Consider the following 25375-nt stretch of genomic DNA (forward strand, 5'->3'; position numbering starts at 1 on the left):
TGTCCAGTTGAGTCAAAACTTAAAGATCAGAACAAAAAAAGGTGGAGGTCAACAAAGTGGTTTCCACCGAGCTGCTGCTGCACTGAAATGTTATTTCAAGACACTGAGGGATTAGCTTCAGACAAAGACTTAACGGAGTTCCAGCAATTCAACAACACAACGTAATCCTGGGGCCTTTACAGGTGTCCTACACACCCACGGATTCCCCCCCCCCCACAGTGCAGATTAAAGTACGAGCGTAAGTAGAGTCCCAGGAAAGTGAGCTCAGCTCACGGCTGCTGCTATTCTGAGACCTGAACTTTCACTTAATGAGGAGAGAGGATTTCAACTGACTTCTCTGAAGAGGAGGCAGCTTCAAAAATATAAAATCAGGGGAAATTTTATAAATACAAAATCAACAGCTCCTGGTCGGCTACTCTCAAACACTTATTCCACTATTGGTGCACTTTTTATTTAACGCTTTTTTCAGGGGGGATTTGAATCCTCTTCATTTAATCACAACTTCAGTCTGAGCAGCAGCTTCGAAGTTCGTCTGAACTTTACTGTACTCTCATCTAAACAATCCTGAATCTGCACCAAAATCATATCTTAGGGTCAAAACCAACCGTCCACACAAAGCTCCTGAAATCGGCTCTGTTCTAAAACAACAAACTCCTTCACTGAACAACAACCTGTTGACAGCCAGCTGATTGGTTCCCGGGATGTTTGTTTAATCAGTGATGAAGGTCAAATGTAATCCCAGATCCTTGGAGTTACACAGAAGCCAAACGGCTGAATCACATCCAAACTCTTCATCACAAAAACAAACCTTCAGCACAACATGGTTACACAAACTTCCAGGGATCTATATCTGGAAAGTAGAACAATAATAACAACAGCTCAACACACGCTGGCCAAGGGAATCTCCTGCTGCAGACGTGAAGGAAAACCCAGGAGCTCCCGACCCACTTCTGACAGAATCCTCCAGAGTCAAAGTCTGAAACCGTTGATTACAAGAAGAAACACACAAGTCAGATTTGGAAAAAACTTCATTTTATGTTTGTCACATTCCAAAAGTTGTTGTTTTCTCCCTGTACAAGTAGAAACTTTGTGACTTTATACGAGTAACATGTCTCCTGACTCCATGTTCTTAAAAGGAGCTGAGAATCAAGTTCATACAAAGTCTGATCCAACATGTCGAAGCCCTTTGCAGAGTGTCTGCAGGAAGCCGAGGCCCCCTGCCTGTTGGATTAGGAACAACAGGCAGGAGGAGACAGACACGAGATGTCACATGGTCACAGATGAAGTCGATGTGGTGACGCTCAGGAGTCCAGACGACAGATGGGGCCGTCGTAGACCATCTGCAGGTTCACCTTGTGACCCACCAGCTCCCGGATGTTGTTGATGCCGTACTTGATCATCGTGGGTCTGCAGGTCAGAGGAGGAGACGCTGTGAGCAGCAACACAACAACTTGTCCAACTTACTTATCACAGGTCTGACTAGAGTCCAACAGATTTTCAGTTTGCATTCAGACAGACAGTCAAATTTCCTGTAATAGCAGTGGTGGCTTCTTCAAATGCGAGAGACAAACATGCTCCCAGTTTCAAAACAGTCTTGGAGATGACACGTCATTAAAAACAGTCGTGATCTCTAAACCTGCAGAGACAGTTTTCAGGTCTGTGTTCGTTCACCTCTCCAGCGACAGACCCCAGGCGATGACCGACACGTCCTCTGGAAGACCCATGGGCAGCAGCATCTCTGGTCTGAAGACCCCGGAGTTCCCCACCTCCACCCACTTCTTCAGACCTGCACGCACAGAACGACACAAGATGAAGCTGGTGGAACAACCGGGTCCACGAAACAGGACTGACAAACACAGACGCAGGACTGACAATCGAGCACAGACAGCTACTGCATCATTGTGTTGTGGAGGAATGAAAATACAGAGTCAGATCCGGGTTTTCCACACAAGGACAGAAAGTAGCAGGAAGCTGCAGGTTACCTTCATGGTAGCTGAACACTTCCATGCTGGGCTCTGTGTACGGGTTGTAGGCAGGTTTGAAGCGTAGTTTAGTAATTCCTGGAAAACAGAAAAATACAATATGAGAAATAAAAATCATTCAAACACGTAATGTGGACAAAACACTGAGAACATGTGATTTGCATCTTTTATTCCAGAACAAGCATCAGAATGTGTCCTGACCCAGTTTGGTGAAGAACTGGTGCAGGATGCCCATGAGGTCTCCCAGTGTGAGTCCGTAGTCGGCCACCACGCCCTCGATCTGGTGGAACTCGGCCAGGTGGGTGGCGTCTAACGTCTCGTTCCTGAACACCCGGTCGATGGAGAAGTACTTGACGGGGGTGAACTTCTCCTGGTTTGATGGAGACACAGATACAGTGAATTAACTGAGTGGTCACATGATCACTGAACGACTGAGTTTCTATAAAAGTCATTTAAACATTTACAGCATAAAGGAGGAACATAATAAAGGTCATAAACTCTGCCTCCTCCTTGTTAGTGGATGGGACATGGACCACAATAGTTCAAACGCATGTATAAATGTTTGTGCACCTCACCTGTTGTGCGAGTTTATACAACATGCGTGCGCTGACGGCTGTAGTGTGCGTTCGGAGGATGTTCTTCTGAGCCTCCTCGATCTTCCACTCGCATTTGTACCTGAAACAGGAAGTTGGATCATCATGATGTTGTTGGTGTCGTTGACGCTGATGATTGTGTTTGTTGTGCGAGTGTGGGACTCACCCTTGTGAACCGAAGCCTCCCTCCGAGTGGACCTTCTTCACCCGCTCCAGATAATCCATTGGGAACTCGTGGGCGAGGGCTGGATCTGAAAAATGATCCTCGTGGTGAATGATCAACTTAAATCACAGGGACCGGATCACATGCTGCTTTCAGACTGAGATACAGACATCTTCCTGAAATTATCCAGATCGGGTATAAGTCTTTGTGGACAGAAGGTATCAGACCCAGTCTCCGGCTTACCGGACAGGAAGAAGGTGTCGTGCTGGTCTCTGGCCGGATGCTGCTGCGGCTGAAACAAGGAGTCAAAGTTCCAGAACGAGCTTTCTATGAAGTTGTTGGTCGGCATCTCGGTGAAGCTGCAGAAGAGACAGAGTTCATTTATTGTGATCTCTGGTTTAACAATGTGTGTGTGGATTCTTCTTTACAGGGACTCACCCCATCTCCAGGAAGATCTGTCTGAACTGAGTTCGAACCTTCATCAGCGGGTGCAGGTGGCCACAGTCCGGGGCGACGCCCATGGCCTCGAAGTTGTAGGGTTTGAATTTCTTCTCTTTCCAGTTTCCTCTGAGTCAAGGAAGAAAAAGTAAGACAGGAGTGTGGGTCTGAAGGAGGCAACAGCTGATTCAACGTCCTACTGGAAACTGTACAAGCTGCATTAATTATTCATATTCCACAGATGTAAATCATATTTCCGGTCCCTATGATCATGTCCTGCCCTGCCTTTAGGACAAAGTCCTCCTCTTTGGACCCGTCCCCTTTATAAGGGCAGAGGTTTCTCTGTGTCCTCTGTTTGAGACCCGTCACACCGTCACTGACAGACGGAGCAGAGCAAACAGGACACGTTCTCCAGCTGAGGTAACACCATGAAGGACAGTGGACTCACGTGGCGATCATGTCAGGCGTGAGCTCCGTCTCCTGTTTGGTGAGAGTTGTGCTGAAGGAGCTTCCTTTGGTGATCCAGTAAGTCTTCACCGTCCTGAACAGAAAATAAAATGACTTATATTATAAACTCTGCCTTGGCTGCTTGAGGGTCGACTTAATGAATCCCACTGAGCTTCTATTGGTTTCAGATCAAACACTGAGGCACAACAAACCCTCTACTGCCCCCTACTGCCACATTCAGCACATGTGCAGGCCTCAGACTCACACTTCAGAGAGCAGCTTTCTCTTCTTCAGCTCGTTCTTCTCCTTCTCCTCCAGCTGAGAGCCGTTTCCGTTCTGCACCAGCAGCAGCTTCTCTCGGACCTGGTCCTCGATGTTCTCCACCTGACGACAACACAAACACAACACATGCAACTAACTGACGTGACAACCAACCACTCAAGGACATCATGTAGGAACACGTACAGCTCTGAAGATCCTGGGGCCGCCCTCCTGCGCCTTGTCCACTCGGATCCACTTGTTGGACATGGCCTTGCTGAAGCCGACCTTCCCGAAGGACAGTTTCTACACAGGGACAGAGAAGCAGAGGTTCACCACTGCAAACACAAACTGGGAACTTACACTGGGAGACCACTAATATGCTTAACAAGTGGAGGTAACATTTTCAAATGATTGTTCACTGAACTCAGCACGTGTGTGTTTGTGTGTGTGTCTTCTCCAGGTGTTTCCTCCCTAAATCATTAGCTTAATTGGACTATTAATTGGTCCCAGGTGTGTCGGCCTGTGAGCGACAGAATGAGCCTGGAACAGAAGTTAGAGAATCACACAACTCAAGGTCCAGAATCACTTTGGAGTCATTGTGAATCTGTTGTGGGACAATTATATTCATCAATATTAAAGTTATTGAAGCTGCTACACTGTGATGGAGCTGAACCTCCACCTGCTGCTTCACCATCAGCTCCTGTGTTTCTACATTAGCCTCATTAGCCACACTAGCTTGTAGATGATGGAGCTGAGCCTCCACCTGCTGCTTCACCATCAGCTCCTGTGTTTCTACATTAGCCACACTAGCTTGTAGATGATGGAGCTGAACCTCCACCTGCTGCCTCACCATCAGCTCACTCTGGGCCAGACCCTCCGGCGGGATGGAGCCGAGCACCCGGGCCTCCTGGCTGCCGTGCTGGGCTGTGTCGGTGCCCTCCTCCGTCAGCTCCCAGTGTTTGGAGGAGCGCTGCTCGGCGGAGATGAGCTGGAACAAACGGCACCGACATTAAACCCGAGTGTCACTCAAACCTCCGTGTTGCATCATGTTGACAGTCGGGACTTCCGCTGCCCTCGCACGCCGGGAAACTCACGTCGCCGGCGGCCTGCAGACTCTTCACGGCCCCGACGATGACCTGGTGGTCCACCTCGAGGCTGGCCGCCACTTCCAGGCTCTCCACGCCGCCGTCAGTCTTCTCAAGGAGCCGCAGGAGCGTCTCTACCGCACCGGTGTCCGCCATGTTGGATCCCTGCGTGGCCTAAGAGGGAGCGGAAGTGACGTCTTATACCGTAGGCCGAATATATTGAAATAAGGGGGCGTAAACAATTTCCTGCTGAAAAAGTGAGGAAACCAATTACCGTAATTACCCATGCTCCTTTATTGATCATTCTTACAAAATAAGAATGATAAATGCATAATGACACATCTTTAAAACCATTCCTTAGATTTTTTTAAAATACAATTGATTCTGTGAATTTAGCATCTTTCATTCCTTTGGCTAAATTATTCATTTTTAATAATTCAATTATGTAATTTAAAAGCACTATAATACTTAAGAGATTTAAATGAATAACTTAGAATCTTAATTTATAAACATATGACATTTTCATCACTACCTGTTAGTATTTCAGCCTCTGAGAACATGTAAAATGTTCTTGTAATTATTTGTAAATTCATATTGGTTTTATTATGTGATTAATAGTGAATTTTGAATCTTTTGATTAGAAAATGTATGCAACAAATTATTATTTCTGTATAAATTCAAATGCTGGTGCATTAAAATATATATATTTTGATACTTGTATTTATTTATATGTGCTGTATCTTTATATGAAATATAAGCACCCTCTATTTTACATTATTTCATCACACACAGGTGGGTATTATTTTAACTTACCCTTTCTGGGACACTCATTAATGAGCTATAGAATTAACCATATTAATAAAGTATCCTTGAGACATCAATTCAAAATAAAAATCATTTATTAATACACACTGTTATACATCAACCAGAACAAATCCCACCCAATCAAAAAGCTACACTGAGCAGGATGTGGATAGAACATCAGAATGTAAGTGTATTTTCCTGTCATCTCCAAATCCATTGATTGAAATAACTATATCAGGTTAGGTAAAAACCAAAGAAGGATTAAAATAAAATACACACATTGAAGAAAGACTGAACTATTTGGGTCAATGGAATTGTTACAAAAAGAACAACAACCGTAGTAGTTTCAAACTACATGATTTTACTAATTCCATTATGGGAGAAAAACGTTTGCCCACACAAAGTCTTCAGAAGAAAGGAAAATGAAACCAGAGAAGGTGAGTAGCTTCTGACATCAGCCTTCAAATTGAGTGATGAGGATGACGACTGGTAGCACATTTAAAAATAAAAAACATAATTAGAATAACCTAAAACCACAGGACTAACCACTGACCAGACCACTGAAACCACTAAACTTAGCCACGAGCCAGGTCTGACATCTCACTTTGTGCCCACATGTGCTACGTATAAACTCAAAAGCAGAGAAGCAAAGAACATGGACAAGGCAAAGAACATGGACGGGGCAGAGCCGTCAATCACTTTCTTTGGAGAAGGCTTCACACACACAGATGCCGGTGAGTCCCAGACGGAGGGGCAGAGTCTATCTGTACTGGTAGTTCATGCTTCCGTCTCCTCTGCCGTAGCCTGTTGGGTTGTGGTACTGAGAGTGGTTGTTGCCGAAGCCCTGGTTGTTGCCGCTCCCTGCTCCTCCTCCCTGTGCGTTGTAAGTGGACTGGCTGTTGAAGCCTGAGAGGGAAGAGACAGTGGAATTAGGTAGAGGTTTTAATATGCTTGATTTGCTTTGACCTGAAACCTCAGAGCATCTATTGAGAAGAGGAAGATAAGAAATGTCTGAATGAAGAATCTAATTTATAACAATTCCTTTAACTCACCATCATAACTATAGTCTTGGCTCCCCCCAGTGCCCCCTGTCACCTGGCTGGGATAGGCAGTGCTGTACATGTATCCACCTGCTCCACCCTGGTTCTGGTTGAAGTTCTTCTTTCCCTGCCCATAACCCTGGCCATACTGGTTATAGGGGGCCTGCCCTGAGGGACTGGTGGACTGGTAGCCCCCTGCAGCTGCACTGTTTGTCCCCGGTGGACCTGGAAATGGTGCCTTCGCTCCCTTCTGCATGGGGGGCTTCTTCTTCGGAACTTTGGCGGCAGCAGTGGCAGTGTAGCCGGCATCGTTCTGGTAGTACGACCCGTAGGAGCCTTGTGCGTCATCCGGTGCTGTGCTGGCTGGAGGGCCACCGGCCGGGTTGCTCGATGCCCCGTCTCCTCCGTTTGTGCCACCATTGTTATAGTAATCTGGGAAACAACAGCACGGCACAGTCTTAAAACGGGCATAACAGGATATATTATATTTATATATATCTTATACTACTGCTTGCATATCGGCACAATCATGTAAATAATGAATTCAGACCCTTGAGTAAGACAGAAGTGACGGTGACATTTATTAAAAAAAACAACTAAAATCATAAAAAACATCAGGTTTTCCATTTCAACCTCTGTTTCTAAACCTCGTACCAACAAGCTCAGCTCATCGAGGCCCGATGCTGTGACACATGGGACACACTGCCAAAGTAAGACTATCATGCATTCAGTGTGGCTCGGACTAAACAGTGCTGCTGTTATCACACAGAAACTGCAAAGTTCATATAAACAATGTGGTCATTTTTAAAAAGCAAGGCAGAAAATACAAAATAAGCTCAATGCATGTGACAGGAAGGCTCGACAATGACAGAAGAACAACTCATGCTAAGACTCTCAGTATTATCATCTCGGTAAACATGATGGAGACAGAACACTGCTTCTGTCTTTACAATTGTCCCAAAAGGCAGTAAGTTGTCCAGCTCCTACGGGCTTTCACTCAAATCCTCATCCAGGAACAAAGCCCTGTTCCCAGTTCTGACACCACGTGGAGAAACTCTACGGTAAACCGGCCCTGCGGTTCAGGGGAGATCCGGCTGTTCGGGTGCGTCCACGGCAAGTTGAGAGAACAGGAGTTGAATTATGGCTACGTGCATGCAGGCGCAGATCGTCTCCTGGAGGCTTCAGAGCGTGACAAGTGGATTGGCAAGACAGGGCGGAGAGGCTGTTTGGCGCTTTATTCCCAGGGTCGCGGACTTGGTGGTGAAGGGAGTTCATGATGCTGTTGCAACATAATTGTGGATTTTGTCAATTTTTTTATTCCTCTCTACAAGACTGTTTTTGATTTTTCTAAAACACTGGGGGAAGATCTATGTCGCAAACTCGTGGTAGCCATAGCAGTCTGAGACAAAGTCACCTAAAGAGTGAGACAGGGCAGAGAAGGGGGACAAAATATCAAAATTAGATTTGTTTGCTGCCATAAAAAGGGGCAGTTGAATGACTTGTGGGTCGGATTACATTAAAACTGAGTTATTGGGTTTTTAGATTTCTCTGCTCCTGTCACGCTCTGGTAGGTCAGTCCTCAGAACAGAATGCCAGAAGGACGCAAAGGTGTCTCATAAGAGGGGACTTGTCAAAAACAGATTCAATCCTGTGGCTTAAAGCAGAGAAATGTAAAATATGTGAACTGGGAACATCCCAACAAGGTTTGGTATCAACACATCTTGATTTCTCTTTGGCTAAAACTGTTTTCAGCATTACGTTACATTCTCTGATAAACACAAACAGGTGAGAAGTGATTTCTCCAGAGTCCTGGGCAGGTGCACCGTGCTGCCACCGCACACATCAACATGCCCCATGGTTCAGACACATCTCACAGGTACATGAAAGCCTAACTGCAGCTTTGATAAGAGCCTGTATCCAGGATTATAAACGATCAAATGAATACTCACTGTATCCGGCGTTAGCGTTGTTCCCGTAACCATATGTTCCGAAGCCACCTGGGAGGAAGACACAATCAATATTCTGCTTCGACGCATTAAATCTCGATATTCATGGCGACTGTCTTTATTACCAGCTCTATGTCGACAGTGTGCTTTTACCTCCTTGGCCGTAGCCTCCTCCGTTATTGAAGCCCCTGCCCCTGCCCCTCCCACGACCTCGTCCACCTCTTCCTCTGTGCAGGCCGGGGTCTCCGCCTCCGGGGGCTCCCATCATACCGAAACCTGGAGTGTGCTGCAGAGGAGAGGAACACTTTATGAAGATGTGTCCGCTGCTGAGAACATGAGACCTGATGGTACGACTGGAGCTGCTTCATCAGTTTCATATTCTTTTTATTTATTTTTAATTTGTGCCTGTAGATGTTTTACTTGGAGCTTACCATGGGGGGCCCCTTTTTCTTTTTAGCGGCCTCGGCCACAGAGCCTTCAGGGAAGAGACGCTCCAACGCAGCCAGGGCAGCATAAGCCTTCGCCACCTTCTTATTGGATCCTGTGCCTTCGAACTTCTGACCATCGATCTCCACCTCCATGACGAAGCGCTTGTCGTGGCTGCCGCCCGTCTCTGAGATGAGCTCGTACTTGAGTCCGCGGCGCTTCTCGTTGAGCTCCATCACGGGGTTCTTGCCGTGTTTGGTCAGAATCGGTCCCTGTTGACGATCAGTCTGAGAGAGTGAGACAGTGATATGAGAGCTTTCAGCTAATTTGGGAAAACACCCATTTTATTACTTGCTAACACAAAGAGAGGAGCTGCCTACCTCTCCAGCATCAGTGGCGTCTGCAGCGGCTGCTCCTGTGGCAGCTGGGGGCGGCTCGATGGGCGTCACCACCGGCTTCAACTCTTCCACTTTCACAACGGTTTCTGTCTCCTCTAGTTTCACTGGATCAGTGGTCTTCACCTCCACGCCTGTGGGCAGACCCATATACAGCAGGACCTGAAAGAGACCACACAGATTCAGCTCTGTTAGAGTCACAAGGAGATGCAGCTCAGATGGTTCTGAGGCTATATTCCAATCTGTGCTCACCTTTACAGCTACGTGCAGCTTGGCCGTGCGTTTGGATGGACCGGAGGCTTCGAAGGTCTTGCCTTCCACTTCTACGGCCATAGTGAAGACAGGAACGTGAACTGGGCCAGTTTGGGAAATGAGTTTGTACTGGAGTCCTGGCTTCAGCTGATTGAGCCTCATCAGAGCGTTCATGGCCTGGGGGGGCTCGGCCTTGTCCTCTGGAGCTGGTGGGAGGACAGAATGAAGACATTATTAGGACCTGTGGCAAGAACGTGACTTTTCAATTTGAATAATTGTGCTTTTCTTTCAAGTGTTGAGAAATACTTACATTTCTTCTGCAGCTTTTTCTTCTTCTTGTTGGGACTCTTGTCATCGGTTCCCTCCTCTTCCTCAATGGGCCTCTTCATTGGTGGAGCATACGCCGTACTGGGTGGGATTTGCACTGAAACAGGGACAATAAAAATGTTATAATAAAAAGGTAGAGACATAATCAGTACATGTACATATTCTGGAGTCACATTGCGTATTAAGTATTGGTTACCTGTGTAATCGATAGGAGTCTCACTGCGAGGTTTCTTGGGCATCTTCGAGGGAAGGGGATCCATTCCCAGCACTTTGTGAAGCTGTCCAAAAGCTGACAGCCTTAAGGCATGCTGAGGACACGACACAGGGAGTCAGAGGGAGGTTCACATTCACTTATAGAGCGCACATACAAATCGGTCTCACTCACTTGTGCACTGGCTGTGATGTCTTCTCTCTGCTGGGGGTCCAAGTGACTAATAGCATCTTTGGATTCCTTCTCACATGGATCTGAGATTCCTGCAGCATCTGCAACGCAGATTTCATTTAATAACATTTAAAACACACAGAAAAAGCTGAAATATGAGATTAAACAGTGCGATTAGAACAAAACACTCTGGAGAAGAAACTCTGCATACACACCTGCCATGAGGATTCCTGAAGCCAGACACTCTAACACTCTTCGCAGAGCTTCTCCTGCCCCCATGGGCCGGTTCCCTGTACCAATGGCTTTCTCACAGATCAGCTCCAGGGGCTACACAGCGGGGGAGAGAGGGAGACGTTGTATGAGGAGGCTATTTTTAAGCTTGGCCACGAGCACAGAGATTCTAGGTCACTGCGTAATGCAATTTAACCGAGCTGGTGGTGCCTTGCTTTTTTTGTGTCCAGGCAGACAAAATGTTTACCCAAGAGATGTGTGGAAGTTATTAAAGATAACTGATGTTCTGAGCAGCCAAATCAGGATAACAAAAAATACCCTCCTACATATGGATGTATTCTCAGAAGCCACAAAGAGCAGAGCGTCACCAAGATTGGTGAGATCGTAGAGGGGACTCACCCAACCACGAAGCGGGGCCCATGTGGGGACACGTGCGCACAGGTCCCTTAGAATCCGGATGACGATGACACATGAGCGGAGTCCGTTAGCTCTGGCCTGGAGACACAAGCAGAGGAGGGGGAGGAGGGGGCACGAGGATGACAAGAAGCCTTAGTCAAAGAGGAAGAGCGGGTGCGGCATAAAACAACCTAAATATCCAGGTAAATGGAAATTAATCAAAAATGAAGCCACACAGACTTTAACAGCTTAACTTTGTCATTATGGAAATATTCTAAGATACAAGATGATAAAAGAAAGTTGTGTTACTTTTTGGGAAACCCTAGTTATGACCTTTTACACAATTAAAGCCGTAGATGATTGATGGTGAAGTTATCAGACATAAAACATTTGTTTGAGTGGAAAGAAAAAAAATCATGCTTATCACTTAAGATCAAGAGGAAAGGAGTCGATTAAATCACCTCGAACTTAAGACCAACTTTAACGTGAGAACCAAGTGAACTATTCAAATAAGGACGCGCTGATGAGTGCCGTCACTGAAAGGGTTAAAAAATGTGATAAACTATAACTCGAGGTGCAATATTCCTGTGGATTTGGAAGCACACAGTAACGAAACAGCCAGAGAGCAGGAAAGGTTGAGGCCACACTACAAAAACAAGCTGCAGAGATGGAACACAACATTGTTAAAGTGTGAAAGCCAAAGATGACACAGGCCACGATACTATGAGGTATTAGCAACATGGTTCATTATTTAATAAACACACATTTTCTCTTAAAAACTACACAATGCGGAAGCAAACAATGCTCTACTGGTAGCTTGCTTAAATGTGAAAACAACAACTCACTCACACCAACAATTATATTATAGAAATATTGCACCTGGACACGTGGTATATTAGCCCCAGATTTTTTGAGTGAAAGTAATAAACTAAGAAGCAGCAATGAAGGTCTTTTAAATGACACTGCAGTGGAACCTGTTAAGTGAGCAAAGCAACTCTACAGCAGTGTAATGACCAATGTTTCCTGGGAAACAACAGATCGTCAAGTTCTACTACAGGAGGAACACTTCAAAAAGAGTTTAAAAAAAATAATTAATAAAAACACATTGAACGCCCAAATAAAAGACAAAGGAACAAACTGCATAGAACCAAACTCAAAGCTACTTCTGTTTTAGAGACAAATAAAGGCAAGATCCAAACCTGGAACCACTTAGCGTGGCGGAGAGACGCCAAGGCAGTTAGGCATTTCTGCCTGTCCAGAACATCCGGGGGATCGTTGACTGAAAGCGTTTCTATTGGCAGGTGGAATAAGAAGACAAGGTACAGTTTGACCAAGGGGAGTTCTGTCAGCCGGCCAGGGGGAACACAGGCAGCCTTCCCAAACCACAGGCAGGAGGGGGAAGGGGAGGGGGACCCCTCCACTGGAGAACCATCAAACGCTCCCAACCTCCCAGTTTATATGGGTTTATCAAACAGGCTTTGAAAAACCACCAGGAGTGGGTTAAATCTTTACTTAGTAAAAATGTTTAAAAACAATGTGCACTTTAACCCATGAAGACCTAAAGCTCTGAATAGAAAGGCTTTGTAAAACCTAAGTATCTAGTGAACACGACCCTTTTAAACTTTAACTTTATTATCATGGACAAAAGCTTTAATTTCTCAGCCTCTTAGGCAGAAAGAGACTTGACATAAAAAAACGTTTGATAGCTTAAATAATTGGTTTCCATTGTAAATCATTACTGTTTCCAAGAACTCCCTAGGATACCCCCCCCCCCCCCCCCCTTTCTACTTCCTCCTCCTGAAACATGTCTCTTTCTGACGGAGCCATGTTCAACTGAAACATCACCCGGGTCTGAATCTTCTTTATTTTTATTTTCATCGTCAATAAACTGATGTTATCTGCTTCAATATCGCCCTCTTAACTGAGATACTCAGACATAATCTGAAACTATACTTCAAACTACATTCTTCGTGAGGAAATTAGCAAATCATAAAGTATCTGATCAAAGGTCCAGAGAACGTCTCATTGAGCTTTAAGAGGAGACGCAGCATCACACACTGGTTTTAAAAGTTTATACAAGCATCTGGTCTTTATGGGTTAAAAACATCAGCTTGTAAGAAATGGGAGGTTGTCTCTTCGTGTTCAACTCAAATGGACGCTTCAATGGTTAAAAAGGCGTGCTTTTCTTTTCTGGTGCTAACAGGAGGTAGAGACCCTCCCCTTCGCCCCTATACTGGGTACACTGCACTTTGCCCCTTCCGAGACAGAGAGCGGCCAGTTGGTCAAAGGTCCAGCGTCCCTAAAAATTGACAAACTAGAAGGCTTGACAGAGAGAATCAGAATTGGAACCACAGGCAGAAGTTATCAGATGCACAAAAAGTGGGTATCAAAACAGGTCCACACTGCAGCAAAACTGATGGCTTAAAAAGTAAGACCCAAACCGGGCATCACTGTTCACGCAGGGCTAAAGATAAGGACACGGGTTGACACCTGCAACAACCCAGATCCTCACCACTGCTGAGATCTCTCAACTAGGAGATTAGCTACTGGAAAACTTACTTTGTTTATGGATTAACTATAACAAAGTTGATCAAATGTTGTAAAACTTGTATTACTGCCTAAGAACTTGGGCTGATCCCAGTTCCAGGAGCAGAATCCAATGTCCCGTGTCGTTATCTGTAAGCCTGAGTCTTCCTCTTATGGAACATCAGAGACAGTCAATAGCCCACTGCTGGGTCTCGTGACCAGAGTCAGTTTCACCTCATGTTTTGCTTCTCATTTTTGCTGCAATGCAAACCGTTCATCATCAATGATAAAAACACATGCAGACAAAGTGGTCTCTCTCTCTTTTTGTATTTGGTTAAATTCTCAGTAAGCCTTCATTTCATTGGTGACCTTGATCATCAAGGGGAAGAAAAGCCACAGTCAGTAAACTACCTGCCCTATACTGTATATTGGGCCATCAAAAATGTACAATTACATTACATGGAACTACGAGAGTGGCTAGAGAGCTATAAGCATAGCACAGTTTGATTATGTGACGGTGCATTTCTTGTCCCCTAGCTCCATTGAAGGCCCAATAAACAATATCTGTCTAGCCTGGTCTCCTGTCTGGCCTCCCTGCTGGAGGCAGGACGCCACTAAAGAAGGAAGAGAATCAACATGACAGTCCTTGTGTAGGCGCTTACCACCGGCGGCGGCCTTCTCAACCTCCTCACGAACCAGAGGGGAAGTCAAGTGAATGGTGAGGGTGAGAGGCGGCTCCTTGGCGTTCTTGATGATGATACTCGCCTCGCGGATGTTCTGGGTCACCACATATTTGTCTTCTACGATCAGCTGTGAACATTGAAAAGAGACAGAGATGAGAATCACAGCAGATTTATAAAACAATTACTATGTTGAAGGTTCTGGGATCTCTATCATCCTTTATGGTCTAAAAGTCAAGGTAGATATTCTCTCTAATTAGTTTGATCGTTGATCTCTACCAACGTCAATCAGATGAGGCAGAAGAAACTGTCACTACGGAGGGGCAACAGAGATGAGAAGGAATTCAGATTGCTCACTTGTCTTTTTTCCCCTCAGTAAATACTTTTGTATTCTAACACAGGAAGTTATTTGATGACTCCATTTTCCCCCTGGGGTGATGGTTTAAATAGTCAAGTGAAGCATCTGGCTTCTCTCACAAGACTGGTTAGTCTCTAATAAAATGGGGGTTTCATTATATTGACCAGTGAATTATCAGGAGTCTGTTCTTACCTTGAGCTGTGTAACAAGGTTTTCAGACACCCTCTTCAGGAGATTGGTGGTGGGCTTGTCCTTACAGAGGAGCACCAGCTCCAGGTCCAGGTCCCCCTTCAGTAGCAGCCCTTTGGCCACCAGGCCCACCCTCATCACCCCCCGCAGAGTGCGGGTGGCCTGGTCTCTGGGCTCACTTCCAAAACTAAACAAGGACAAAGGATAAGTACAAAAAGGGACACTTGCTGCGAGAAAAGGCATTTAATCATTTCTTACTAACTTAACAGAAGAAATTACATCTTCTCACCTTTCTTTATCTGTGTCTGTCCCCTCCAACTCGGGCTTAGACACTCCCTTCTCCTGCTTATCCAGCCAATCAGAGACAGACTTGAGGGCCCGCTCTGTGTATGACACCATGTTCTGCACACTTTCCAGCTCCTCTTGAGTCGGGTAGATGGCTGAGTGCTTGGCCATGACATGGCGGTCATCATTCATGAAGACCCGCATTGAGCGGTGGCGCATTGGGGGAGGCTAGTGATGGAAAGAAGTAAGATCACAAATAAAAGGAGAAATGAGAGAGGTTCCAGAGTTCACAGCGACTAGTTTACATCAAATCACACCATACATACTGAGTGATGAGGCGGGAAGTTAGTAACTTTGTCATAGTGCAAAGCTAAAACTGACATCTACCTCTGATGATGCATCAATGCATCACCATGCTACAAGTTATTTTGAGAGATCCAATGTTTCCCCTGGACATTTTATTCAAGCCCAAAATTGCCAGGCACTCAAGTTGCTTTCAGACGTGCACTGGACTGCACAGATCCTCTGTAGTTTCTCCAGAGAAGATGTACGTGTGAACGGTCCTGTATTTCTACAGACTTTATTAACAAAAACTGCTATCTCCTGGTGAAGAGGGTTGTCATGCAGGGAGAAGACAGAGACGAAGATGTCAAGAGAGTTTGTGGTTGTAAGAAATGAAGATCTATGCAGAAGAGGTAATACATCACTTCCTGTTCCAGGTTTTATTCAGAACCGCTATTCATCTGAGGCCACTGATCCTTCTTTGTGAGGCTTTTATAAAGATAAGACGGTTCTACGTCATTAAACGGAAAGACCTACTTTCTGTGCCACTCACTTGTCTTTGATTAATTAAAAACCGCTGAGTAGCTTTGCCTCATGTCTTTGCCAAGCTCCCAACACCAGTGATTACATAAAGCAAATGTGTGCACAGGCAGCCGGAGCCAATTTTAAAAGGAGAGCTGTGGCGTGGAAGGAGCAGCATGTGCTCCGAGCCCCGGGCAGACTCCCAGAACCAAACACTGGCACCAGTTCTTTGTCAGCTGTTCAGATGTGACATATTTGTTTGCTCTGTTATCAGTGACACACAACAAAACGATCAGTGTGCCCTGTGTATTGAGAGCCTGCCTGTTGTCTGAAAATTACACACAACACACAGATAATCAACTTCAAATAAAATCAAGACTTAAATTACATAATTACCATTGTTGCTATGTTCAGTGAACGGCAGTGTTAGAATAGGTCTCTCTTGCAGCAGATGAAGATGTTGCAGTCCGTCTCTGTGGGGGGGGGGATCATACACAAAATTGTAAATATTCACATAGCTGCACACATGAAGGGTGGTTGGACACAAGATGTTTCAGAAAAAAAACATTGAATGGGTTTTTCTCCAGCTCAGTGAACTGGGAGTCTGTTTTTCTCCCAGTGAGGTAAAGCTGCCGCCAGCTGTAGAGACAGATGGAGGTTTGTTGGCACAGCATCACATGCCTCAGGGACACAATGCAGCCCTACGTGCACACGCAGAGACACAAGCTGACACACACATTCATGTGCACAACACACACACACTGCTGCTGTTGTGTCAACTCAGGAAACAGAGACGAGCAAAGTGCAGACACAAGAATCAGATGCATCTTGAAGTCAGTCTAATAACCTTTACACGTGACTAAATCTAAAAGAGGACGCATGCATTGTCAAGCCCATGAGCATCACCCATGTGAGTTGCAGTCAACAAGTTGCAGAAGCCAACAGGTTAAGCATCACCACTAAAAAACCCACAAGCAGAAGATTCACCCGCTAAACCGGCATCGGGACCTCGAGTAGTTCGGTGAGAGGGAGTTAAAGAAGAGCAGGAACACACCGGCACGCGGAGCTCACAGCTCCTTCGGGGGAATTTAAAAACAGACGCCATTTTAATTCAGTGCAGAAGCTGACAGAAGCTAGCTAACACGCTAACAAGCTAACACCCCCCTCCCCTCCACACACACAATGCACTCCTCGCCCACCCGAGCTGCACCGACCCGGGGACACACGCACCCTGAAGAACACCGGGTAACAAAGATCCACACCGACAGGAGAGTCGTTAACACACCGGTGAGTTGGCTTTCGGTCAAAATGGTCGAGGACACGACACCGAGACCCCTTTCAATGATAAGCCACAGCTAGCACCTAGCATGCTAGCCTAGCCTAACAAAGCCGAATGGATGCGCGTCTGTAGCTCAGAACAGGCCCGGGCCAGAGCACCCCACACCGGCCCGGTTCGTGCTGCCGGTGTCATAAGAACATCCACAACTTCTCTCCGTGCTCACAGACAGAAGACATCAAAGGACCGTTAGGTACTGACCGGCTCACGGACGCTGCTGCGCTGTTGCTCCCGATCTCTGCTGCTGGAGCGCAAATGGAAACCTGTGGGCAAACCCCGCCCCTGTCTGAGAGCCGATTGGACGGAGGCTGCATGTAATTGTGTTTCCATTGGCTACGATTTCGGAGGGTACGGTAGAGGGGCGCGGTCTATGATAGAGGCTTCAAATTTAGTTTTCTAACTCAAACAACTGTTCTGCATGTTCTCCATGTTCTCTATTTTCTACATGTTCTACATGTCCTCCATGTTTTCTATGTTCTCTATGTTTTACAAGTTCTACATGTTCTACATCTTCTACATGTTCACCTTGTTCTCTATGTTCTACATGTTCTGGGCTCTTCATGCTCTCCATGCTCCCCATGTTCTCTGTTTTCTGCATGTTCTGAGTTCTCCATGTTCTCCATGTTCTACATGTTCTCCATGTTCTACATGTTCTGCATGTTCTATATGTTCTGAGTTCACGAGGTTCTGAGTTCTCCATGTTCTCCATGTTCTGAGTTTTCCATGTTCTCTGTGTTCTCTGTGTTCTCCATGTTCTGAGTTCTCATTGTTCTGCATGTTCTGAGTTTTCCATGTTCTCATTGTTCTGAGTTCTCCATGTTCTCTATGTTCTCAATCTTCTGTTGTGTTGTGGTTACCACATGCTTACCTTAATCCTTTGTCCTTATGTCTTGTTTCTGATATGATCTATAAAAGAGTTGTTGTCTCTCTGGGCTGTTAGAGGTAGATGTGAATGTCCCTGAGCGTAGACACTACAGTGTGCTGCTGTGTGGCCCTTCATCTAGAACCTGACCCTGGGTGCTGAGGAGAGTGAAAGGAATATTTGTGGAATGAGACAATTCTCTTAATGATGTTCTACAGACGTAATGTGCGTGGAAGGTCAAACATTCCTCCGCGTGGAGGAGGTGTGGTTTATCTTATACTCATCTTCTGCGGTGAGAAAGACATTTTTCATGTTTTTCTCAGAATGGAATGTTGTTGAAAGTCCTCTGAGAGATCGGAGGTGGATTTTCAGTTAACAGTAGATGTAAACAGATTGTTACAAATTTAATGTACACATACAAATAAACATATAGACTCTCTGTGGTCCACCGTGTGGAGTTCTCCTGGTTTTTGTTACCTCCTGTGAAAGCAGATTCTGAAAGGCTTGGTACAATCAGAATCTGCATTCTTCTTTCTTCTTAGAGTGCAGGAAGAAATCCCTGTCACTGTCAAAATACAGGTTTGTATATAGGGGTGGCTTCCATGGTGAGAAAACATCTAAACATTTTATGCAATAGAAATGAGATGTCCCAAAGAAAGCCACAGACAAACTGTAACAGAACCATTTATTTTGTAATCTGACATTCACCTTTATTAATTAGCTTTGGTAACACAGAGTTTCACTTCAGTCCCCACTCATGTGAGGGAAATACTGTACACACACACACACACACACACACACACACACACACATTCATATCACAGCATCACACTGGACACACACAACAGAGTTTTTCACATCTTCAAGCTGAGGTAAGAGCACAGCCTTTTCTTTTGCTCTCTCACGTGAGCATCTACACAAGTCATTGACTTTTACATTGTGTCACTGAACAAAACCAACACTTAAAGACACTCGTGACTTGAGATGTTCGCTGTGAGACTCCAGACAGTCGTCACTCGGGTGGAAGCCATCGTCCTCCCGCCCAACTTTATATTTACATCTGCTCTCATAGAGGGCAGACTGCCGGGCACACCTCTGAGCCATGGTGCATCGTCAGCAGTTTATAAGTCTCGTTTCAACCTTTTCACCTCTTCACATATAGACTGTCAATAAAGATGGCCGACGCTCCTCCTCTTCCTCCCACTATACGGACATGAAGCCATGATATCCTGGAGCCAGAAGCAGTGTCTCAATTAATGGGTGACATCCTTCGCGGGCTGCATTTAAAGGGGCGTGGCGTGGCGGTCCCATTTCAACGCTCCTTCAAATGTGTGTCCTTCCATCCCCGAAAGAAGAACAGCTCCAATGGGTCCATCCTGACCAGCCCCTCCTCCCCCAGGATCCATTGCTCTTCAGTGATGATCTGTTTCGAAGAGGTGATGGCATCAGCAAGCGACATTTGGGGGGGGGGGGGGGGGGGGGGGGCGCACTCCACCAATTGTGAGTCAGTCCCAGCTAACCATCACAAAGATTCACCCGTTTTTTTATGATTAAATAATTAATTTAAACCAAATGTAGCAGAAATATTACAGAAATCATCTTTAAAAGAAAGTTAATAGGGAGGTGGGGTTTATGACCAATGCTGCAGCCAGCCACCAGGGGGCGATGAAGACACTTGGCATCACTTTAAGCAGCTGTCATGTCGTCCATTTTTATTTACAGTCTATGCTTCATAAGAAGAAGGAAACGTGGCCTCGTTCCAACAGAAAGAAATCTCTTTTCATCCGGGACCTTCGGAGACTGGAGTCAGATCAGGATGAGAAGCTGCCGGGTTCGGTTCTGACCATCTGATCCTCTAACTCTTATTAACACTGGATTTCTCAGAGTTCTGGAAGGAGCTGACGTCCCAGCGGGTGGTGCGGAACGTGCTCCCCTTGAAACTGGCCTGCTTCTTGGTGATGCGGTAGATCTTCCTGAGGATGGCCCGCCGCAGCAGGATGTAGACCCACGGGTCCAGGATCTGGTTGCAGGTGGCCATCCTGACGCCCGTGATCATCAGAGCCCGGTAAGTGTCCCGGTCGCCGCTCAGCGAGCCGCTGTAGGACCGCAAGGCCGACATCACTCCAAAGATCTGTCGAATAAAGAGGAAACAGCCTCAGTCGTGTATTATAGCTCGATCTAACCAGCTTGGAGGAAGGATGTGAAGCGGGTCAGTGGAGAACTCATAAAGTCTTTGGTGTGGATCCAGGACCTTTCTTGAACATTCTCTTCCGATTGTGAGATAGGAAGTTTTCCCTGTTTTCGCTGTTTTTCCCCGAGAATAATTGGCGGATCTTGATTTAATAAAAATGTGGCCTGTTGAGGGGACTGATATTTATGACACCGTGAAATTCGATGCAGCTTGGTAGTATTTAATCTCCTGTTGGGCCTCGGAGGAGGTAGAAACTCTAATGTGCTCTTCTAGCATGTTCTTGTGCATGTTTAGAAATTTGCTTCAGATCCAAATAAAAATCTGGATCTAGTGAATTTATGGCCTCACCATGAGACTGTGGGGCCCTGGTGGAACTGTGGGCCAGTGTCACTGTAGTTTGTATGATTTATTTCCTTTGAGTGCCAGAAAAGTTGTTTTTATATATTCACCAGTTTAACTACATGTTGTAGGAGTTTGATTCCAAACTCTAAACTAAATAAACTCACACAACGTTCTTCTTTAGAATCCCAGTGGAGTTTCAAACACGTCACCAGGAAGTTTATGGATAAAATGATGAGGAAAAATAGATCTAAAGAATTTCCATTGGATGGATCATAAAAACATGTGCTGTTCTGGGACATAAACAAATCCTCAGACATCAAAATGTTTCCTGACCTCAGACACACAGGAATTAAAAAGGAGATAATGCATCTGTAGGCAGTTGCTATATGAGCCAACTCCTATTACGGTCATAAAGTCCTTTCATGGTTAATGTTGTCATGATGCTGCTTCTAGTCCGTTGTAATTATTATGAAATTCAAGACTTCCTGTTTCCTGTCATTTACAAATAGCACTTTCACCACTCAGCGCGATACGGACCGAGCATCTGCGGGTCGGCTCACGTTGTCTTATTATGGGAATCAAACTGTGACATTTGACTGAAGCTATGAACAGTGAGTCAGCTGCTAATCGTCTAAAGTGTTTGCCCCTGAATGGATGGTGGAGATGTTTCAGCTTCCTACTCAGTAAATCTCTCTCCACCTGTCCTGAGTGACAGGTCACATAAAACCTGCAGAAACATGAAACACATTCGTCTTGTTTGAAACTTGCACAGCTCGAAATTCCAGAGCTGAACAGAGGGTTTGAGGGAATAACTCTGATATTAAATAACTTTTAACAGAATAGAGGATTTAAAACATTAAAAAACAAGAAAAAAGTGCTTTTTGTGAATTCCTACAACTTTAAACGTCTTAATTGTCCTCAAAACCAAACTCAAATCCAATATGAATATCTCATCAGGTTGGGGTATTAGAATTAGCTTCTTTAAATGTTTATTAACCAGAGTTATTTGGCCCAACTCACCAGCAGAGGGCTCCAGCAGATGCAGGAGGTGACCATGATGCCAACCAGCTGCACCACCATCTCCGTGTCATGGGACCTGGCCGAGCGGCGCTGGGAGCTGCACCTCTTCTTTAGCCGGGCTCGCACCAGCGTGATCCCGCTGATGGTGTTACACACAAAGGCCATGGCCAGGGAACTCAGCGCGAGTCCAGAGAACAGCATCACAAAGGCCAGGTCCGTGGCCTCGGTGTCCTCCATCACCCGGATGAAGCACCACGTCCCCGGGTACTGGTAGGTGTAGGCCCCCAGGCTGAAGAAGGGCAGCATGGCCACGCATAGCGCCAGCAGCCAGATGAGGGTCAGTGCCATTTTAGTCCGTGCCGTGGTCACCAGGCGTGCATGCAGCAGAGGCCTGGTGACGCCCAGACAGCGCTCAGCAGCCATGGCACAACCCAGGAAAAGTGGGCACAGGCCGAAGAACACCATGCACCCTCCCAAAAACAGACACGAGGCATCAGGCTCCCCCTTGAATTTGGTGGTGTTCGGTGTGGAGACGGCTACAGCCGAGTATATCCTCAACACGAGGGCTCCGGGGATCACATGTCCGGCCAGGTCTGTCGCCACCAGGGAGCTGGCGAAGAGCAGGAACGTGGCCTTTGACCGGCGGCGGAAGCGGTTGTAAGCCTTGGCCAGAATGACCAGGGCCACCACGTTGAACAGGATGCCCAGAGTCATGCTGAGGCCTGCAGCCGTGGGGTTGTTCGGTGGACGGGTGTCATTACGAGCGACGGCCTCCACCTCAGGCCCCATGGTGGTGTGGTTAGAGACGGGGGAGGGGGAGCTATTACCTGAGGGGCTGTTGTATTGCATCGCCAGCATCACCACCGAGCCCCGGGCCCGATGTGGTTCCTCTGGCTGAGACGGTTCTGAGAGGGAGCAGAGAGCGGATCAGCGTGAGACAGGAACACTTTATTAAATATTATATTTCTCTCAGACCCTGGACGGCAGCACCCCCAACCCCCTCCCCCAATATCTCAACCTCCTCAACCTGGTATAACTAGTCTGATCGTGTATCCCAGTTTAACCTCAGTATCTGTATGTACACTCATAAGGTTTGTGATGGGGAAATAAAAGTTTAAGATAGAACAAAAAGAGCCAATAACATAACAATAAATCATAACAAATACAGTTAGCTTTAGATTCCAGAAGGAAATTCTTCTGCCATATTTAGCTCCTAAGTTACAATAAGAAAAGAATAAATACAATAAAGAAATAAAGTACAATATAACAAATGATTTAAAAGAAAACTAAAATAAGTACATGAGTAGAAACTGTATATAAATATTCCAGCTACTTTTCTTTTCTTGGAGAAAGAGCAACTAATCAACAAGTGGTTATTTCTTGTCACTGATTCCACCTTCATCGTTCTGACACCAGCCAAGAGTCAAAGTGAAAGCAGATGTCAGTCAGATTAAATGACATTAGAACAAAGTGATTTAATAATGTCTTTTTCAGCCAAAAGAACATTTGATACTGTCTCTTCTCCAGCTCCTCCTCCCCCCAAATGATCCTGTGCAGTCTCAACATGTTGTCAAACACATCAACATCCAATCGGAGGTTTGGTTCGACCTTTGGTTTGACTGGTGTCGTCTCTGAAGGCGGGAGAAGCCCCTCCGGACAACGTGACTCATCTCTGAAGCAGAGAACTAATTAGCTCTCAGCTCGGTCTGACTTCTTCGGCCCTCACTTTTCTCTGTGCACCAGGCAAGTTCTGGCAGTTTCTGTTGTCAGCGAGCGCATCGCATTCCTCAGAAACATGCAGTTACTGGGAAGCAGCAGCCAGGAATCATCAAATCCAGATCACAGCCCGGAGTACGTGCAAAGGGTGTCGGGGCAGAAATCCAGTGTTTACATACGAGGCTGCAGCTGCTAATATCAGTAAACTCCAAAGGAGACGATCAAATATTGCAAACATGTTAAACTATTTGTATTTACTTTTTTCAAAACCTTATTCTTAAATATGAATCTCAATATTTCACTTATTTAGTGTTTGGTGCGTGTCATTGCATTTTAGAATCTTACTTAATGAATAACGAGGATCATACCTGATGCTACATGTGTAATGATGACTCTCAGGCTTTATCTCTGTTGGTCTGTGCACGGTGAAGAAGCATTTCCCTTCCACGATCACATTTTTGACTCTATGACAACTTTTTTTCCATTTTCTTTTGAAAAGTTTTTCACGTTTTGAAGTCGGCGTTCTTTATAATATTCCTATTTTCTAACATTTTAACGCCCAATAAAGAGCGATGACTCCAGGGCAAAACCTTTGTGTTTTGAATCAGGTAAAGATATTTAATCTGCCTTTGGAATAAGATGGAGATGTTCAAGAACACTTTGATAAGGACAGTGGCTGATAAGACAAATGATCTATAAATCACATGTATAATAATGACTCTAATGTACGATCTGTGTAAGTCTGTAGGTCTCAGGAGCATTTTCCCTCTAGCTGTCACTTTTTTATGTTTTTAAAGTGGGCGTTCCTCAAAATATTTCTATTTTCTGATTCTTAAAATTGTAAATAAATCTCCCAAATAACCCCCTAAGAGAAGATGGGGTTTAAATTAGATAAAAGATCTATAACCTACCTTGGGAATAATAAATCCATGGAGACAATCACGACCACTTTGATGAAGACGATGACTCATAACTGAAGCTGCGACTCGGATGAGGTCTGCTCCTCACGTCCTCCCTTCACAGGTCTTCTTCACCTGAACTGTTTCTTCATTATGCAACAGACCCACTGTGCAGGAACTCCTCTCTCGCTGTGGAGCTGCCTCCTCCGTTTCATTGCACAAGCATGTCTCTGCTGCTGCTGGCTGCAGCCTGCTGCTTTTATACGCTGCAGCGCGCTCACATTCCCTCTGGGTGGCTCACTCAGTGAAAAGCCTGATTTCCAGGAGGCAGCAGCAGCAGCAGCAGCGGAGGAGCAGAGTGAAAGGGCCACTCAGAGAAATCCCAGAGCGGAATATGAATATTTAAAATCCTGACTCCACCTCACAAACCAGTCAGAGGATGTAGCTCTTGAATATTAAGCCCATAATAACAACAACCTGTATGGTTTCAAATCAAACACGCAGACCCGCCGGAGGCTCCAGGAAAACACCCATTTAAAGATGTACTTTTATGAGCAGTGATTACGGCTTTTAACTCAAATATGTATGACTTCATACAACAACACCTCAGTTAGAAATAACATGAAGCCCAAACTGATCAGAGCCAGATCAGGAGTCTCAGTGTAAAGGCAGTTTGAAGCTGTTTGACTGCTTGTATGTTTTACGGCTCTGGAGACTCATCTGATGTCTGTTAATTGTTTAGAAATGAAAACTGCTCCATCGAGCCTCATCTGTGCAAACCTCTGAGGACCCGTGGTCAGCGCTCATCAATGGGAACCAGCTGTGCTCACGCCACTGCAAACATCTCTCACTGTGTGTAGCTGCAGCTGGAAATGCAAATGGGTTCCCAGTCCTCCAGGAGACCCACCAGGCCGGTGCTGCTGGTGCTGGGGGGGGGGGGGGGGGGGGGGGGGGGGGTTAATGCTCCAGGTCTCGCCCCAGGGAGGAAAAGTAAACTGA

At 45.7% G+C, this 25375-nt stretch overlaps 3 protein-coding genes across 6 annotated transcripts; all 3 read right to left on the reverse strand.

The window, feature by feature from the left end:
- Positions 1-1015: 1015 nt before the first annotated feature.
- On the reverse strand, positions 1016-5156 carry farsa (phenylalanyl-tRNA synthetase subunit alpha). The gene is made up of 13 exons (XM_062407280.1): positions 4979-5156; positions 4735-4872; positions 4089-4187; positions 3889-4007; positions 3625-3717; positions 3177-3305; positions 2982-3097; positions 2742-2826; positions 2558-2657; positions 2184-2352; positions 1983-2060; positions 1672-1786; positions 1016-1407 (listed from the first exon to the last, which is right to left on the reverse strand). Exons 1-13 carry the CDS (start codon positions 5123-5125, stop codon positions 1302-1304), a joined length of 1494 nt encoding a protein of 497 aa, XP_062263264.1. The 5' UTR covers positions 5126-5156; the 3' UTR covers positions 1016-1301.
- A 694-nt stretch (positions 5157-5850) lies between these two features.
- On the reverse strand, positions 5851-17616 carry ilf3b (interleukin enhancer binding factor 3b). Of its 4 annotated transcripts, none has more exons than XM_062407340.1 (18): positions 17548-17616; positions 16407-16483; positions 15211-15434; positions 14925-15108; positions 14357-14504; positions 12368-12459; positions 11172-11267; positions 10757-10868; positions 10545-10633; positions 10356-10467; positions 10143-10256; positions 9833-10038; positions 9566-9742; positions 9191-9472; positions 8913-9045; positions 8763-8810; positions 6826-7245; positions 5851-6679 (listed from the first exon to the last, which is right to left on the reverse strand). In XM_062407340.1, the coding sequence occupies exons 2-18, from the start codon at positions 16407-16409 to the stop codon at positions 6534-6536; spliced, it is 2586 nt and encodes an 861-aa protein (XP_062263324.1). In that variant the 5' UTR covers positions 16410-16483; positions 17548-17616; the 3' UTR covers positions 5851-6533. The 4 variants fall into 4 exon arrangements, with proteins under 4 accessions (XP_062263324.1, XP_062263325.1, XP_062263323.1 ...); XM_062407341.1 differs by having other exon boundaries at positions 9191-9457; positions 10545-10642; XM_062407339.1 differs by having other exon boundaries at positions 10545-10642.
- A 2063-nt stretch (positions 17617-19679) lies between these two features.
- LOC133971629 (prostaglandin E2 receptor EP1 subtype-like) lies at positions 19680-24693 on the reverse strand. The gene is made up of 3 exons (XM_062409063.1): positions 24389-24693; positions 21762-22666; positions 19680-20339 (listed from the first exon to the last, which is right to left on the reverse strand). The coding sequence occupies exons 2-3, from the start codon at positions 22617-22619 to the stop codon at positions 20064-20066; spliced, it is 1134 nt and encodes a 377-aa protein (XP_062265047.1). The 5' UTR covers positions 22620-22666; positions 24389-24693; the 3' UTR covers positions 19680-20063.
- Between the last annotated feature and the right edge of the window lie 682 nt (positions 24694-25375).

This window comes from Platichthys flesus, chromosome 16 (assembly GCF_949316205.1).
Source record: "Platichthys flesus chromosome 16, fPlaFle2.1, whole genome shotgun sequence".
Taxonomy (NCBI): domain Eukaryota; kingdom Metazoa; phylum Chordata; class Actinopteri; order Pleuronectiformes; family Pleuronectidae; genus Platichthys; species Platichthys flesus.

Excerpts from the sequence above, each read along its gene's own strand:
- farsa (XM_062407280.1), bottom strand. The coding sequence starts at position 5,125 with ATGGCGGACACCGGTGCGGTAGAGACGCTCCTGCGGCTCCTTGAGAAG. Across the intron at positions 2,827-2,981 it reads CGACACCTTCTTCCTGTCCG|ATCCAGCCCTCGCCCACGAG; the intron begins GTAAGCCGGAGA and ends ATCATTTTTCAG. Across the intron at positions 2,353-2,557 it reads TGTATAAACTCGCACAACAG|GAGAAGTTCACCCCCGTCAA; the intron begins GTGAGGTGCACA and ends CCATCAAACCAG.
- ilf3b (XM_062407339.1), bottom strand. Across the intron at positions 15,109-15,210 it reads ACAGACACAGATAAAGAAAG|TTTTGGAAGTGAGCCCAGAG; the intron begins GTGAGAAGATGT and ends GTCCTTGTTTAG. Across the intron at positions 14,505-14,924 it reads ACCTTGTTACACAGCTCAAG|CTGATCGTAGAAGACAAATA; the intron begins GTAAGAACAGAC and ends CAATGTTCACAG.
- LOC133971629 (XM_062409063.1), bottom strand. The coding sequence starts at position 22,619 with ATGCTGGCGATGCAATACAACAGCCCCTCAGGTAATAGCTCCCCCTCC. Across the intron at positions 20,340-21,761 it reads TCTGCTGGAGCCCTCTGCTG|ATCTTTGGAGTGATGTCGGC; the intron begins GTGAGTTGGGCC and ends TTTATTCGACAG.